This window comes from Strongylocentrotus purpuratus, unplaced genomic scaffold (genome assembly GCF_000002235.5).
Source record: "Strongylocentrotus purpuratus isolate Spur 01 unplaced genomic scaffold, Spur_5.0 spur5_scaffold_1, whole genome shotgun sequence".
Lineage (NCBI taxonomy): Eukaryota > Metazoa > Echinodermata > Echinoidea > Camarodonta > Strongylocentrotidae > Strongylocentrotus > Strongylocentrotus purpuratus.
Window position 1 is genome coordinate 12,277,422 of NW_022145594.1, and position 16,298 is coordinate 12,293,719.

At 37.6% G+C, this 16,298-nt stretch overlaps 1 protein-coding gene across 2 annotated transcripts; it reads left to right on the forward strand.

The window, feature by feature from the left end:
* Positions 1 to 1,060: 1,060 nt before the first annotated feature.
* Positions 1,061 to 11,971, forward strand: LOC584839 (ubiquitin). Of its 2 annotated transcripts, none has more exons than XM_030977701.1 (5): positions 1,061 to 1,119; positions 5,141 to 5,257; positions 9,342 to 9,428; positions 10,921 to 11,023; positions 11,552 to 11,971. In XM_030977701.1, the coding sequence occupies exons 2-5, from the start codon at positions 5,155 to 5,157 to the stop codon at positions 11,643 to 11,645; spliced, it is 387 nt and encodes a 128-aa protein (XP_030833561.1). In that variant the 5' UTR covers positions 1,061 to 1,119; positions 5,141 to 5,154; the 3' UTR covers positions 11,646 to 11,971. The 2 variants fall into 2 exon arrangements, with proteins under 2 accessions (XP_030833561.1, XP_030833562.1); XM_030977702.1 differs by lacking the exon at positions 11,552 to 11,971 and adding an exon at positions 11,358 to 11,436.
* Positions 11,972 to 16,298: the final 4,327 nt, after the last annotated feature.

A 16,298-nucleotide genomic window follows, 5' to 3' on the forward strand; every position in this document is an offset into this window, starting at 1 on the left:
TGTTCAAGCTGACTTCATTTTTATCTTTTATTATTGTATATTGTTGTATGTTCTTTGTTGGAAGCTTGGCGAATAAAAATCAATCAATCAATCTATTATTTAACTTGATTCCTGTATGACTGTCACATGTTTTCTTTAACTTTTGGGATGATAAATCCAAGTCTATATGAAGCTATGTGCTTTTTTGTTGGCCCCTGAATAATATTGCTTTGCATCGTTATTTACTTATGATGCTCTTTATATTTTTTTATCTATTTTATGTATGTTTTTTTTCCTCTCTATTGAAAGTGAAAAGTACTGAACTAAACTAATTAAAGCAGATTTGATTAAAGTAAATTGAAATGAAAGTTGTCACATTTTCTACCACCTAATACTTGACAGTCAGAGAAGAGAAGTGAATGACATGTTTAATATATGATTGAAATTTGTATTCTTCTGCCGGTTCATACTTTTTAATTTTGTATATACTTATGTTTTCGTACATTATAGAAATTCTACAAATTCATCATTATTGTCCTCTTCTTCCTCCTCCTCTGATTCTTCTTCTCCTTCTTCTTTTTCTTCTTGTACGTATTATCATGTTGCTATTATTATTATAATCTTTAATAAGTAATTCTTTTAATTTTCTTATCTGTCTGTAAATATTACTTTTTTAAAGGCAGGCTTTACTACTTCAGCTAGAAGGGATTAGACCACCCAGCGAGCCAGCGAGGTCACTGTGACAGGTGGCTATCTCATTAACTCAGCTCTCATTTAACATAAGAAAAAGAGGATCATGGGGGACCAACAGGCACCGATTGGGGAATTAGTTTTCTATACAGGAAAGTAGCTATACAAGTAGGACAGTGTGCCTTTAACTTATTAATTTGATACATGTCTGTAAGGGACCCCACTGGAAATAAGCTCTCGAGCTTTCGTGGGTTATCCTGTTCAAGCTGAGTTATTTTTGATCTGTTATTATTGTATATTGTTGTATGTTAACTTGGAAGCTTGTCGAATAAAAATCAATCAATCAATCAAAATCCTTGACGATTATAAGTCCAAGGATCCTCTATTTAAACATTATGCTGCCCTCAGCGTCGAGCACCTTAGATGCGATCTTTTTCATTGGAGTTCTACGTAAGTAAAAAACGTGTTCGCATTACAGACACAAAATTGCTCTATTCGCATGCAATTTTCAGTGCTTTTGAAATATGTTGAATATATATAAGGATGATATAAATGTCCAAGCCCATTGTCATGTGTGTATTATGAACGCTGATATTAGATTTACTTGTTAAAATGTTCTTGAAGTTGAAGTCGTTGGTCACTCAAGCTCTGTGAGCCGTACACCGGCCATTTACGTACGAATGTTGTGCATGTAGCTCTGTCTGTGCGTGTGCTGTGGCTATGCAATGGCATGGCCAATGCTGTGCACCAATGGCGATGCAATGGCGATGGCCATGCATGCCCGACTGTCGCTTGCCCACTTCTGAGCAGAGTGCTGTGAAAAACACTGTCTAAAATCTTTATTCTATGGCACATAATTAGTAATCGGTCGTCATTAGGGTTAGAGTTAGACTTAAGTAAAGCCAAGGCTGTGGATTCTTTAACTAAATTAAGAATTTGAGACCAAATGATCAAATCAAATTTAGAGTAAAGGAGCCCGTTTTCGGCCACTTAAGACAAAATCCTATTTTTAGGACCCTTTACTTCCTATTTATTATCATTTTTTGTTCAAATCATGAAGCAAATATTATTATTATTTAAACAAAAAAAGAATCCCAGAAAAAAATCACGAATTGCCATGACAATATTCATTTCAATTTTCACTGTTTTGGAGCCAGTTATCGGCCGAGCGTTTCAGTTTACTGCCGCATGTACAAAGTCAATAGGAAGCGTTCGCGCGCGCCGTGCGTTTCCGCGCTGATGTACAGCACAAGCGGGCGGAGCAGGTATCCCACGCCGGAGCTCCCTGGTGCTCGCCTGGCCGAAGACAGGCACAGCGGTGATCGGAAGTTGGAATCTGAATTAGACAGACATATCGTCATATCGTGTGTGCGTGGCAGGGTCCGGCTGCATTGATTTAATACATGCGATGAGATACTTTTGAGATACTTGAAATAAAGCTGATTTTATGGTACCCATATTTCTTACATACACGCGTAAGAAACTCGATTTTTCAGATTTGGGTAGCGGGACCGCCGATTACATCGCTAAAATGTGATATTTTAGGATATATTTTTCATTGCAAATGTGGTTCTTCAGTGACACTGGCATGATATGGTATGTGTGGGATATGTGTTATGCTATTATGCGATGTATTTTAGAGTGATTTTACCTTGCATCCAACCAATTGGCCGAAAACGGGAGCTGGCCGATTACCGGCTCCTTTACTCTAATTATTAAATTCTGGCTTTTGCAGTTTCTCATTTCTGTCCAAATTAGTCAAGCTTCCAAATCTTAAAAATGATTCAAGAAGATAGTCTACTAAAAATCTCAATGCCTCCTTGATCAGTAGGTAGGGTGTCTGATCGCGCACCCGATGTTGTGTGCTAAAATTCTTCCCATAGAGATTGCACGCATCCCTATGCGTAGGGTGTCTGATCGCGCACCCGATGTTGTGTGCTAAAATACTTCCCATAGAGATTGCACGCATCCCTATGCAGTCTACGTGCATTGCGCGACCATGAAAATTGGTCAATGATTTTATGAAAAAAAATTGAAATTCAAACCTTTGGGGCTTGTGATCCTGAAGGTGAAACTCAATAAATGAGGTGTCATATGAAAGAGCAGGTTTTTCTCCATATTCCCCATAGGGGCGCACCCCAGAAATTCTAAAAATATCTTGGTCAAAACAGCGATTTAAATGTTGTTTGCATCCTAGCTCCAAAATTGGCCACTTTCCTGAGCTGCGCCCCCAGGGCTTATGTCCGGCTAGACGTAAGGAAAATATGTATGCACTTATTTTTTCGCTAGCCCCAAGAGATCACTCGCCCCAACAGTTTAAAAATACCCTTCCCACATTTTTGGAATCAGCTAATTAGGGAGGCGTGAGCTCCGCTCAGTCCAAACCATGGTTACATCGCGTAACATGTGCGCTTATAGTGAATGAAAGTATGGATGGCCGTTCCCACCATAAACCCCGGAAGTGAATACACGTTAAAGTCAATGGCAATATTGCGGAGACATCTCCGCGATATTGCCATTGACTATAACGTGCATTCACTTCCGGGTTTTTTGTGCGACGAACGCTAACCATACTAGTCAATGGCACATGTCGCGGAGACAGCGTAGCTCAAGCTTGCAAGTCGTGCATTGGCTTAGCAGCATGCGTACGATATGCATACGCTTGCATATCGCGCGATACAGCTGTTTGGCTAAATTCAGCAAAACAACATCACTCTGCGTGGACGTCTTTTTCGTCGATTTTGACCAAAATGATATGAATATACCAGCATTTTGGAGGGGCTGTATCTTTTGATTGAAACATCGGTGAAGCTTCAAATTTGAAATGTATTATTCTGATTACACTTTTTATTCAAATATCAAACATAAATGGTGAAAAACGATCCCAAATTGAAAATTGAAAAATCGTTCAGACACCCTACAGTAGGGCAAGGGGTGCTGGTCTGTGAATAAGGATCGTCTTAAACGCGTACAGACACGCCCGCAAAAATAGGATCGTCCGCATTTTCGCTGACGATTCTGATTTCCGATCCGTGGGTTGGTTTTACGTTATGAGCAATAAATCCTTTGGGAAGATGGACAACCTATTAAAGTAGAAGTGAACTGGGGGTATTTTTTTACATGGAATCCGTTTTTCGCATCGCCAGAGCGGGAACCAGAAACCTGCGCTGGGAAAAAAAAATGTCCGCGAAAAATGTGGACGATCCTTATTTTGAGGACGCAATTTGTCCGCTTTTGACAAGATTATCTACATTCTCGGACCAGCGCCCCTACTGCTGAAATGATCAACAATGCCCTCTTGATGCAGATGCAGAATAACTAGTCCAAGGTCAACTTTGAAGTTCATTTGGTCAGGAGCTAATTAGAAGAAATTTTCTTTTTAGGTGCTGCAGGCCTACAACCAAATAGGAAGAAAACTGACAGATTTTTGTATAAAAAATTTGTAGATTTAAAATCGTCCTTACTCTATTAAAGTCTAACGCGTAATGTGCATAGTCGAACCGAAATCGTATTTAGCAAACAAATCTTCCGCCACACTCTCTGCAGAACGCAAATGGTCGGAAGCTAGTGGGCTGGCAGTTTGCCCTCAGAGCTACTGCGCCAGCAGCAGATCCGCTGCGGGCAATTTTACCGGGACTCTATGGCCCGAATTCACAAAGGAGGTTTGTCGACAAATCTCCTTTGTAAATTCGGGCTTAAAGGTTTATGGTGGGAAGATAACGGGCTAGTTTTTTGCCAAAAAACCGCTAGATCGGCTGCTGGCAAAACAAAACTGAAAGTAACTACGTCCAAGAAGATCGTAGGTGTTCTTTAATTTTCAGTGAGAGATTTTACAATTCTATTTGAGATGATTAAATATATTAGACCAACAAATGAATCTCGCGAGTGCCCCATGAACATGCTTATTTCAGGACAAAGCAATCCTATTTCTAACAGTGTGTACAGGTATGTACGCTGGCCGAGAAGCGAAGGCATCGTGATATATTAGATTGTTAGTAATGAGTGGATAACTATTCTCTTTTTGTGTATTGGGTTGTAAACATTTCACTCTCTTGTTTTTCATTTAAGGGGGGGGGGGATTATGTGAATGATTATTTATAAATTCTGTTTACCGGTATTAAGTTTTCCTTTCTGATTCATCATCATCAACTTCAGGTGGCGCTGTAAAGCGCTGCTGTGGTCTTCACGAGAGCACGCCATGCAACTCTTTCACCTGCCATTTGTGTTGCACCTTTCATTCCTTGTCCAGACACTTTCTTGATATCATCCTTTCTGATTAAATATTTTTAAAACATAATTTTTTTTAAATTTAAGCCTGTAAATCATTCACCTAACACCCCCCCCCCCCCCCCCACCCTAATAAAAAGAGTTGTTTTATGCTGTGCTTTGTGCATGGCGTGACTTCGAAACTGTCCTTCTAATATTCAATAACTAAAATATCTAATATGAGACAATCTCTTTGCTCTTTCAGCTGCGTAGAGAACCATGCAGATCTTCGTGAAGACCCTGACGGGCAAGACTATCACCCTTGAGGTGGAGCCTTCCGACAGCATCGAGAATGTCAAGGCTAAGATCCAGGATAAAGAAGGTACTTTTATATTTTGTAGTCAACCATGGCCCATTATCTTGTAACCATCTTAACCCTTACTGTACTGGGGGGGGGGGGGCCTGGGAGGCCCCCCCCCCTCGACATTTTCGGAGATTGCGCCGCAACCGCTTGGAATTTTGAATTGTCGTTTCATGACTTTTTTCCCTCAAGTCTTACGCACATTTTGATACCATTTTCGTCAAAATCGGATATACCTGTACGGCGTTACATAACAATTAGTATGCGCATGTCATAAAAAAAAAACCAAAAAAAATTTAAAATCCATCAAAATTTGCATAAATTATCATTATTAATTACATTTAAATAACTTTTTTGTGTTAGAAAAGAAGTTTCATATGAATAATGAGTTTCAACATTCAAAAAGTGGAGTTTGACACGTTTTCTGTAAAATGCATAAAATTAGCGCATTTTGCATAATTAATTAGGCTAACGACAAAAATTTACATATTCGGAAAAAACTAATTATACCATCTTGTTCCTTACGTAAATATCTACAAACATGCAAATTTTCGTGTTCATCGGACAATCGACGGCCGAGATCATAAGGGGGGGGGGGCCTCCCAGGCCCCCCCCCCCCCCCCCCCCCCCCCAGTCAGTGGGTGCTCAAAATAGCCCAGTACAGTAAGGGTTAAAGGTATTACAAAGTTTTGGCGTGGGGTCATGAATTTGGTTCAAATTAACACATTGGAAGCATATGCGTCCCTACAATATTCATTGATCGTCGTTGCGGTTGAAATCGAGTCTAAATTTATGAAATTATAAATAATATACTTTTTATGTTGTGTAGCTCCCTCTCAAGGTCAAGATATTAATTTAGCTATGAAACAATGTTTCTTGACTAAAATTGACCGATTAGCTATTACCGTTTGGAAATTATATATCACAACTACATATTCTGAGATTTTCATGGTCGCACCTACCATTGTACGGCCATAGGCGCTATTCGAAATTTATCAAAATTTACCGGGAGCACCGGTAAATTGTTATATTCAATTTTTCTCGAAAACAGAAGTGTTTTAGGGGCTAAGTTTTTTAGTGCTTATAATACATCCACAGGGGCATCCAAATATATACAAATTGTAAAGATTCACTATCCACCCAATTTTCAAAATTTCCCAAAACTTTGTATTACCTTTAAGTTCGTGCACATCCTGTTGAAAAGTTTATGAATTCTTGAAACATGTGGCTATTACATGCCCAAGAATTGAGATTTACAAAGGCTTTTTAGAAACTAGCCCTGCATTTGCAAGATTTGTAATTGTGTAGCAACTGTTGAATATCCCTGACAAGCTACCGTAAATAACGTATAAACCGCCCTCGTGTATTAACCGCACCCCTCTTTTTCGCCCTCAAAAAAAAATATATATATATATATTTTGTTTTTCTTCTTTTTTCTTCTCCCCCAGAATAAGTGTTGTAACATCCCAGATATTTTCAATTTCGTTTGAACGCTAGTTAAAACAGGACGGTTTTCTGTTAAACGAAAATTAATCACTTTTGCCAAAGTTTGATAGTAAGAATAGTGGTCGGGATTGGGCAGGTGCTGGGCCGACCAGCAGGGGGGATCTTCACCCACCATTCCTGATGAAAAGCACTGCTTTCGTCCGGCACTAATTTCACATGAAAGCGTAATGAAAAAGTGTACTTACATTCATATTCCTGTCCTTAATCATGTTTTATTTGCAAGTGTACATGAATCTTGATTTCAATTTGACATTAAATGATTATTTTGTCAATATTTTGTCGGTGGTGTTGTGTGAAATTGAGACTCATGCAAGCTGCCATATTGGATTTACAATTCAGGCTCTTTCATTACTGTTGTTATAATTGTTTATTTTTAAGAGGTTAAAAAAAAAAAAAATTCTCGTAATTTTCCAGAATAAATAAATTACAATACCGTATTTTCCGGCGTAAAGGCTGCAGTATTTTCGGGTGAGAAAAAATCAAAAAGTCGGGGTGCGGCGTATACGCAACAACAACAAAATTCAGCGGTCAAAACATCACGTCCATTTGCACGTATGGGACTATAGGAACGGTAGCATGACTAGACAACGGTACAGGACAATTCTAGAATAACTCCACACAACTTACCGACAATTTTATGTTGCATAGTTGACATGAAGACGAAAAAACTTTTTTTTCTAATAAAATCTGCCGATAGATCTAGATCTAAGTCCATACCATTGCATCGCCAAAAAGTAAACAAAGGGACAGGCCGTCTTAGGGAGCTAGCTGCCGCGCAACGCAACTGCGCAGGTCGAAAAATGCTCTTTCGGATTACACCGCACATCGAGGAAGGGGTATTGTAGGATACCAAATCTGCGTACGATACAGTAACTAGCTTAAAAGTCGATGAAGATCTGCTAAATTATGATCATTTTTTAGGTTAACTTCTTGTTGATTTATAAGAATATTGATGAATTTGGTATAGTTTGTAAAAAAAAGAGTGTTCTACAAGAAAATTACGATCATTTTGTTTTGGTCCGTTTTTTTTTTTTTTTTTTTTTTTTTTTTCCTCTACGAAATGTCAAAGTTGGGGGTGCGGCCTTTACGCCGGAAAATACGGTACTACAATATATATTTATTTCATCATTTATATTGTAAAATTTGGCCGAAATTCTTACACTTATGTATCATGTAACCAACACACGTACTTACACACACTCAAAATATGAAATCCATCCAATTACCACCACTAGACATATATTTAGAATCAACAAACATCCATCTTCACGTAAGTTAAAATCATCAATCAACCAGAAATATTACAATAATAATAGTTCAAAAAATAAAATATTGCTTATTTGTAGATTTGTGACAAGTATTTTCATACAAAATATCGCTGGAAATATATATATATTTTTTTGGTCACGTATTTCTTAATCTCACTACATGAATTATCACACGTATGGCAATGCAAATTTTTTTTGTCCACCGCACGTACATAATAACAATCCCAACACAATTATGATTGACTTGGCAGTGACAGAGCACAATTCCAGGCCCCAAATTTCATATTTTGCATCATCAGAATTACATGAAAATTTATCAGATTCAAGATTATAGTATAACATTCACATTAGAAATATTTTTTCTAATGTCAGAACTTCCGATGGATGATTTAAAAAACGTTAAAAACGAGTGTCATTTTCAGGACAATGGTATCTAACTAAGCCAAGAACTTCAGCCTCAGTGACACAATTTGCAGCATGAATTATGTCTGTAACGTGTATAAACCGCACCCCCGACTTTTGATGTTTACCGGCGGTAAAAAAAGTGCGGTTAATACAACGTTATTTACGGTACATACAAGTAACCTCCATCCTAAGCTGACCATGACCCTGACTCTTTAACACCCAAACTCATCCCAGAGACTGTGTCATGATACATGATGGGTTATTCTGTAGTTACAAGAGATTTTTTTGTTTTTTTATTTGTGTGAAGAGATTTTTAATAACCAAGCCCAAGTCAAGATTGCAACAATATGGGGCACCAGTGTCATTTTGCCAAACCAGTGTTTTTGTTTAAAATAATTCTTTCAACAACCAAAAAATACTCATGGATGAAAAAAATGTTAATTTCTCTAACTTTTTTCTTCTTCAAATGTTGCCAAAATTTCACATTTTACTCAATTGTGTGTAATATCCTGTCAACATCCATTATTCGTTAGTCTAAAATAATATTTATTAGCTTCAAATGATAAATACATGTAAGTCCTTCCCCAATTCTTGAATCTGAAAACTTGTTGCATCATCAATCACATTTGAGACTGGGCTAAAAATAATGCTCTAATCTCAATAAAGTTAAAATTATATTTTACACCTGTTGACCTCTTGTTGTTTATCACATTGAGCTGTCTTCTGATGGATTTTGTAATTATTAGCCCTTTCGTGGCTCAAAAGTTTTTAAGGAGAAGTAAAAGTGAATGTACATGTGCTATGCTGATGGACCTGGATCTGAATTTTTGTTCATCTAAATCTATAAATATCACCTGTTCAGAATATTAGATTGCAGACTTATGTACCTGTTGTAATATGTTATCTTATGTTTTTGATACTTCAAGGTATCCCTCCCGACCAGCAGCGTTTGATCTTCGCTGGTAAGCAGCTGGAAGATGGCCGCACACTCTCAGACTACAACATCCAGAAAGGTAGGTAATTTGCAAAAGTTATAGCCATCTTAAAGGCCCACTGTACTACTTGTAGCTACTTGCTCCCTCTATATAGAAAACAATGCCTAATCGGTCATCATTGGTCTCACATGATCCTCTTTTTCTTATTTTAATTGAGAGCTGAGTTGATGAGGTAGCCACCTGTCATTGACCGCGCTCTGTGGTCTAATCCCTCCTGGCCAAACTATTACAGCCGGCCTTTTAAGTATTGTAAAACCAGAAATTTTCAGAAGCATAAAATGTAAGCAAAGTTTAAATGATTGAACACTGGGCTGCTTTCTTTGCCTTTCTTCACAGTCACTTGTTTGCCTTAATTGCAATTTTCACCAATTGATGGGAGGATTGCTTTGCAACACAAAAGCTCTCCAAAATTTACCATGTCTAGTTTTGATTAGCTCAATGACAACCCTTTAAATTTATTTCTGTCTCAAATGTCATAAATAATCATCTAGTTAGCTTGCAAGTAGTTACATTTTTCGGAGTCTGTCATGATCATCTGCTTCAAACCCAACATAAAAAAAAATTGAGGTTGCATTGCTAGGACCTAATGCTAATTTTCATTGGAAGGGTGTTCTTTAAAAAAAGGTAAAGTTATGCAACAAAACAAGTGGTACATCTTATTTGCCACTGATTGAAAGCCTAGACTGCCACATTATTCAGAAATGTATGCGACATCAGACATGCATGTCACATTAGTTCCATAGTCAACCAAAACCGATAGTCAAACTAGATGAATTATGATTGATTTATTCAAATCTGGCCTGAAACCCAGTATCCATAGTTGCTACAGATTACTCAGACATACAGGGCTAAGAAGAAAATGCCAAGAAGCACAGTGATAACTAATGTTTACTTAAATTACATCACAAAAACAATGAGTTTACATTTTGCTGTGGTCTAGTAGATTCGTCTCTGGATCGTATCGTAAACCACAAGGTACAGGGTTTGAATCCCTGCCGCAAGACATTAATCGACATTAGCCGGACTCGACCCAGGTGTAGTAAGTGCGTACTGGTAGGATTCATTCCTTGCATGCACGGTGCTACAGTTGCGGGAGCTAAAGACGAAGTAAAAATTTCCAAAGTCCTTGGTAAGGCCATTAACAAAAATATACATGTTTAGCGTCCCCGCCCGCTTCCTTTGGGGGGGGGGCCGCCTCCTTTTTTTTTTTGAAATTTAAAAAAAAAAAAAAAAAAAAAAAAGAAAGAAAAACACTGCTAAAATACATCTTTTTCTGATTTAAAAAAAAAAATGCCAGCGGCCATCTTGAAAAATAGCCAGACTGTCAGGAAAAATGTACCAAGCGGCCATTTTGAAAAGAAAAAAAAAGTGGGGAGGGGGGCTCCCTGTTTTGAAAAAAGTAGGACACTAAACATGTTTTTTTTTTAATTTGGCCTAGTGCATAGAGACGTTATTTTCATGTGATTTTGGCTATAGACAAAATAACATTTGATAATTTTTCTTTGTGCAGAATCTACCCTTCATCTGGTGCTGCGTCTGCGAGGTGGTGTGATCGAGCCTTCCCTCCGTCTCCTGGCCCAGAAGTACAACTGTGATAAGCAGATTTGCAGAAAGTGAGTCAATAAGGAAAATAATCATGTAGACCAAAGGATATTCAAGTATATCTTAGTTGACAAATAGATATATGTATTTCTTTATATTAGGGCTTTCATATATTAAAAATATGAGCTGCAAGCTTTTTTGAAGAGACACTGCAAGTTTAAATACGCTCTCTCCATAAACATAACAGTATCCTCTAAAAAAAAAAAACTAATAAGAAAACTTGACCTTGTATTCTTTTCCCAGCACAGATGCTATGCCTGTCTTCATTTTAGTTTCTTTCATTAGGTAACCTCTATAAAACCCAAACTAATAATGAAACTTGACCTTGTATTCTTTCCCCGACAGATGTTATGCCCGTCTTCATCTTTGTTTCTTTCAGTATCCTATAAAAAAAAAAGGACCAAACTAATATGGAAACTTTACTTTGTACTCTTCCCCAACAGATGCTATGCCCGTCTTCATCTTAGTTTCTTTCATGAGGTAACCTCTATAAAACACAAACTAATAAGGAAACTTGCCTTGTATTCTTCCCCCTACAGATGTTATGCCCGTCTTCATCCCCGTGCAACCAACTGCCGCAAGAAGAAGTGCGGACACTCCAATGACCTGCGCCCCAAGAAGAGGCCTAAGTAACAGGCAGGAGCAGCAACAGCGACAACAAGCAACAGCAGCAACAGCAACAACAGCCTACCACCATTTGTCCAGCGTATCAACCTCACCATTGTTTGGATCCATTCTTCGCTCAAAATTGTTGCCGAGATACAAATTTTCCTCCAGAAACTTTTAATCGGTCCAGTATAAGTCTCTTGACAACAAGTTATGATTAGGCAGAATTTAAAAATCGGCACAGAGTATATATGTACATAAGGAATTGTTCTACATCAAAAGTATTTCTCTGTATTTCATATTAATATTTCCTTGATATTTTGGATAAATGGTGTAAGCTAGAAAAAGCAAAATATCTTGTGTATGTGTGATTTTTTTTCTCCAGATGTTTGTAATGTGTATATCAGGGCTCAACACTAACAGGTGCCCAAAATCCTAGTTGCAAACCCATTTTTTGTTTTACATAGGTAGGGCTCATGTGTACAAACTCCAAAAACTCAAATCCAGACCCCCTTGCAAATATGAAGTGACAAATTTACCCCATTTGTTCAGGAAGGTATGATTCAGGAAGTTTTGTTTTAGAGACCCTTTGATGATATGTTACACACAATATATTTGCATTAGTGCCCCAAGGGAGAAGGGTCTTGGGCGAAAAAACAGAATTTACGGTGGCTCTTTGCTTGGTTCAGTAGGAGTGAATACGACTGGGAAAATGTCAAAATGAGTATGGGTGTGTGTGTGCTAGAGGGAAATTTTGTAATGCATTTGAATTTACTGTCAAGTGCCTTGCAACAAACTTCCATTTATCTGTTACAACTGTCAATTGCCAGAATGCATACTGCATACTCTTATGTGAAGTGCAATTGGGTTGAACAAACCATATGCATGACATGTTATCAAACACTTACAACAAATACACTTTGTATACATTATACAGTCTTTACTATGACTATTGAAATAAAGTAACAGATGGATTTGGTAGTTTGGCATTAAGACTTGTTTTATTCCAATGCATTACACAAATTGCCTGTTTGAACAAGTGCTGTTGATTGTGTGTAATACTAATAGGAAGTTAATTGTGTCAATAATCACATGGCTTGAGAAAGTCCCAAGGAGCATTGTAAAGGTTGGTTAAATCTTAAACCACTTTGTAAATTTTGTTAAAATGCAGCCAAATTTAAATGTTCAAACCATCAGGGTGGAAGCATGCTAGCATAGGGGAGTAGTCTTTGTCTAGCATTCCTTACATATATTCACACAAACAAATCACCCCAAAAAATGGATATAATACAAAATAATTTTATCTTTTGAAACAAGGAGAGCAACACAAAACTATATCTAACCCATTTCTTATCACTTTCTTTTTTGCTTTCAAAACTGTACTAGTGGAATGTTTTGGAATATTATCTGTAATGTCAGAATTAAGGGGATGATTAGAGAGAAAACTAGTAGATTCATTGAGGTGACAGAATCTGGGCTTCCTTGCATTTACAATTGACATATTCCTTCACCCCTCATAAATACATGTACAAAAACTGAAAAGGTCAAACTCTGGGCCCCCTTGTTGATGGTATCAACCGCTACTATGTACAAAAGAGATAGGAGACTGCAAACTTGGGAGTGATTGAAGGAGTTGCGATTGATCGGATCAATTGGAACTTTTTATAAGACGGGTCCCCAGGTCAATCCATTGCAATGTGAAAGGAACTGTGTGGAAATGATGGGAAACATTGATCAAGTAGCACATTAGCGTTGGTGTATACTGGGAAGTTTTGGAATCATCAACATGATTAACAGCCGAGCCTTGCTACGAGTCGCATGCACTCTACACATGAATTTATACCGGTATATGGGACTACACAAACATGTGGCATGAAAATTGTAGTCCACATACCGCCGTTTCTTGTCATATTTCAAATATGAGGGCATATTTTGAAGAACCATCCTTTTCAATGGACATTTTCTCTATGATATTCTTTCATGTACACTAACATTAAAACAAAATGAAAAAGCCCACAAATTATTTTCACCTTTCCCGAAACTGAATATTCTCTTTATATTCTCTCTGAATATGTTCTACCCTTCTTGTCTATAGAACCAATTAAGAAGTCTTGAACAGTGATGCACCCTGAAATTGTCACAACAATGGCATGACCTTTGACCTTCTTGCTATTGTATTCTGTATTAAAGTTTGAACAATACACCTCCACACTTGTACCAATCTACAACATAATACCACCCTGGGCCCCATTTCACAAAGCTTGTCATCGGTGACAAATGACAACTTTTTTTTTTTATTGATAAGCTACTGAAATCCTTGCTTCTGATTGGTTATCAGCAGATTTGTCACTTATTTTTGTCATTGAAAAAGGCTTTGTGAAACGGGTCCCATGTGTAACTACACTCAGTGGCGTTATAAGCAAAAACTTTTAGGAGAGCAGAAAAAATCAGCATTACCACCAGGCGGCACAATGGGCAATTTTGTTTTTATCAGGGATGATTTCTATATTTGTTTCAAGATTTAAGCATCATACAATGCAGTTTGGTGTGATGGTCTGAATATATTTATTTGTGAGGTCACAGTGCAAAAAAATGCTCTTAGTTGCTTTAAATTAGGAGCACATGGTGGAAGGGAAAAGGGGCACATCCAAAGGGAAAATGACACTTACTAGGAGAAAAAAAAAGGATCATGTTAAAATAAAAAAAGGTTATTGTCAGAGGTGAAAATGGGGCATTTTTCACACCTGATAAGGGCACTCAGCACTTATGAGAACGGAAAAGTAGTACTTATTACAAAGGAGAATTAAGGGCAGTTATCGGAAGGAAAGTGGCACTGATACAGAAGGATAAGGGGACACGAGTCCAAATAACGGGGGCACTTGTCAGAGATGAAGAGGGGAATCTCCCAAACATGAATAAGGGCTCTCACCGGAGATAAAAAGAGACAATTATAAGAGGTGAATGGGCACTTATCAGAGTTGATAAGGGGCACTTCTTATACCTGGAAAAGGTCACTCACCTGAAATGAATAGATGCACGTGTGAGATAAGAAAGGGGCACTTATTACAAAGGAAAATTTGCACTGATAGGAAACGGGGTACGTATGAGATTTTAATAGAGGTATTTATTAGAGGTGTGAGCAGGGGACATTTATGAGGAGGGGAGGTGGCTCTTATTTTTGAAAGGGAGCATTTAACACTAGGAAGAGGGGCACTTATCAGAGATGAAGAGGGGGAATCTCCCAAACATGAATAAGGGCACTCATCGGAGACGAAAAGGGGCACTTATTATAATAAAAAGAGGCAATTATAAGAGGTGAACGGGCACTTATCAGAGGTGGTAAGGGGCACTTCTTATTCCTGAAAAGAGGCACTCACCTGAGATCATTTTCAAGTTCTGGCCCTGAACTGTGGAACTCACTCCCTCCTCACCTTCGAAATGAGAATTCTACTCACAGTTCAAGTCTTTGTTAAAAACGTTTCTGTTCTCAACATATTAGTTTGTTTAATTATGTCTCACATTGTACTACCCTTATATAACTGTTATTATTGTAATATGCTTTGTATTTTATTATTCTATTATTGCAAATTATGTCCTGAAGTATGTTAAACTTTAACTTATGTGTATTTTACTTTCTTTCTTAAACTACTTTATGGTCGTATGCCCACAATTATACAATTTCCACACAACTGCGCCAGGAGTGTCATTTTTGACAGACATGGCGCATTATAAATGTTCACTATTATTATTATTATTATTATTATAAGATAAGAATAGGGCACTTAATTACAAAGGAAAATTTACACTTGTCGTAGGGAAAGGGTTACCTATGAGATTTTGATAGAGGTGTGAGTAGAGGCATTGATGAGAAGGGGAGGTGGCTCTTTTTTTTTTTTAAGGGGCATTTATCAGAACGAAAAAGGAAACTTCATAGCAAGAAAAAGAGGGGGGCATGTGTCAAAATAATAAGGGCACTTATCAGAGGTGAGTAGGGGCATTCATCAAAGATAAAAGGGGCACTTATCTGAAGAGAAAAGGGCACTTGTCAAAGTAAAATGGGTACCTCTCAGATTTCAATAGGGCAATTATCAGAGGTAAAGGGGGCACTTATCAGAGTTGGTAAGAAGCACCTATAAGAAAGTGGAACGGGCACCTATTTGAAGAAGAAAAAAAGAGGCGCTTCTCTTAAGTTATAGGGGGCACCTTTCCTATGTAAAAAGGGGCACTTTGCATGACCATAAATTTGGGAATCTCTTAAAAAGAGAACAATTGACCAGAAAGTGTAAAATCCCCCCCCCCCCCCCCGGGAAAATCATATCATTTCAGAAACATTTGTAAATTGCTGGTATCTAATTAGAAAGAAAAATAACCAATGCGAAGGCGAACATAAAATTTGTTATAATGGTAAAAGTTATTGAGATAATATCAAGAATTATATCCTTTTAATGTAATAAATATCCTAACTGAGAAATTGCAGGAAATAGACGAGTTCAGATATTTCCTGTATAATTTATGTTGATTTTTTTAATTTCATGCCTCCAGCACTAGATTGCACGATACAGGTATGTATACGTAGTATTTGCGCGGAGTACATTAAAGGGATAGTTGAGTTAATAATTGTTTAAGAGCGCAAATACCTTAAAAGTAGGGCCTATATATGTTATTCATCTTATATTCTTA

Excerpts from the sequence above, each read along its gene's own strand:
- LOC584839 (XM_030977701.1), top strand. The coding sequence starts at position 5,155 with ATGCAGATCTTCGTGAAGACCCTGACGGGCAAGACTATCACCCTTGAG. Across the intron at positions 5,258-9,341 it reads TAAGATCCAGGATAAAGAAG|GTATCCCTCCCGACCAGCAG; the intron begins GTACTTTTATAT and ends TGATACTTCAAG. Across the intron at positions 9,429-10,920 it reads AGACTACAACATCCAGAAAG|AATCTACCCTTCATCTGGTG; the intron begins GTAGGTAATTTG and ends TTCTTTGTGCAG.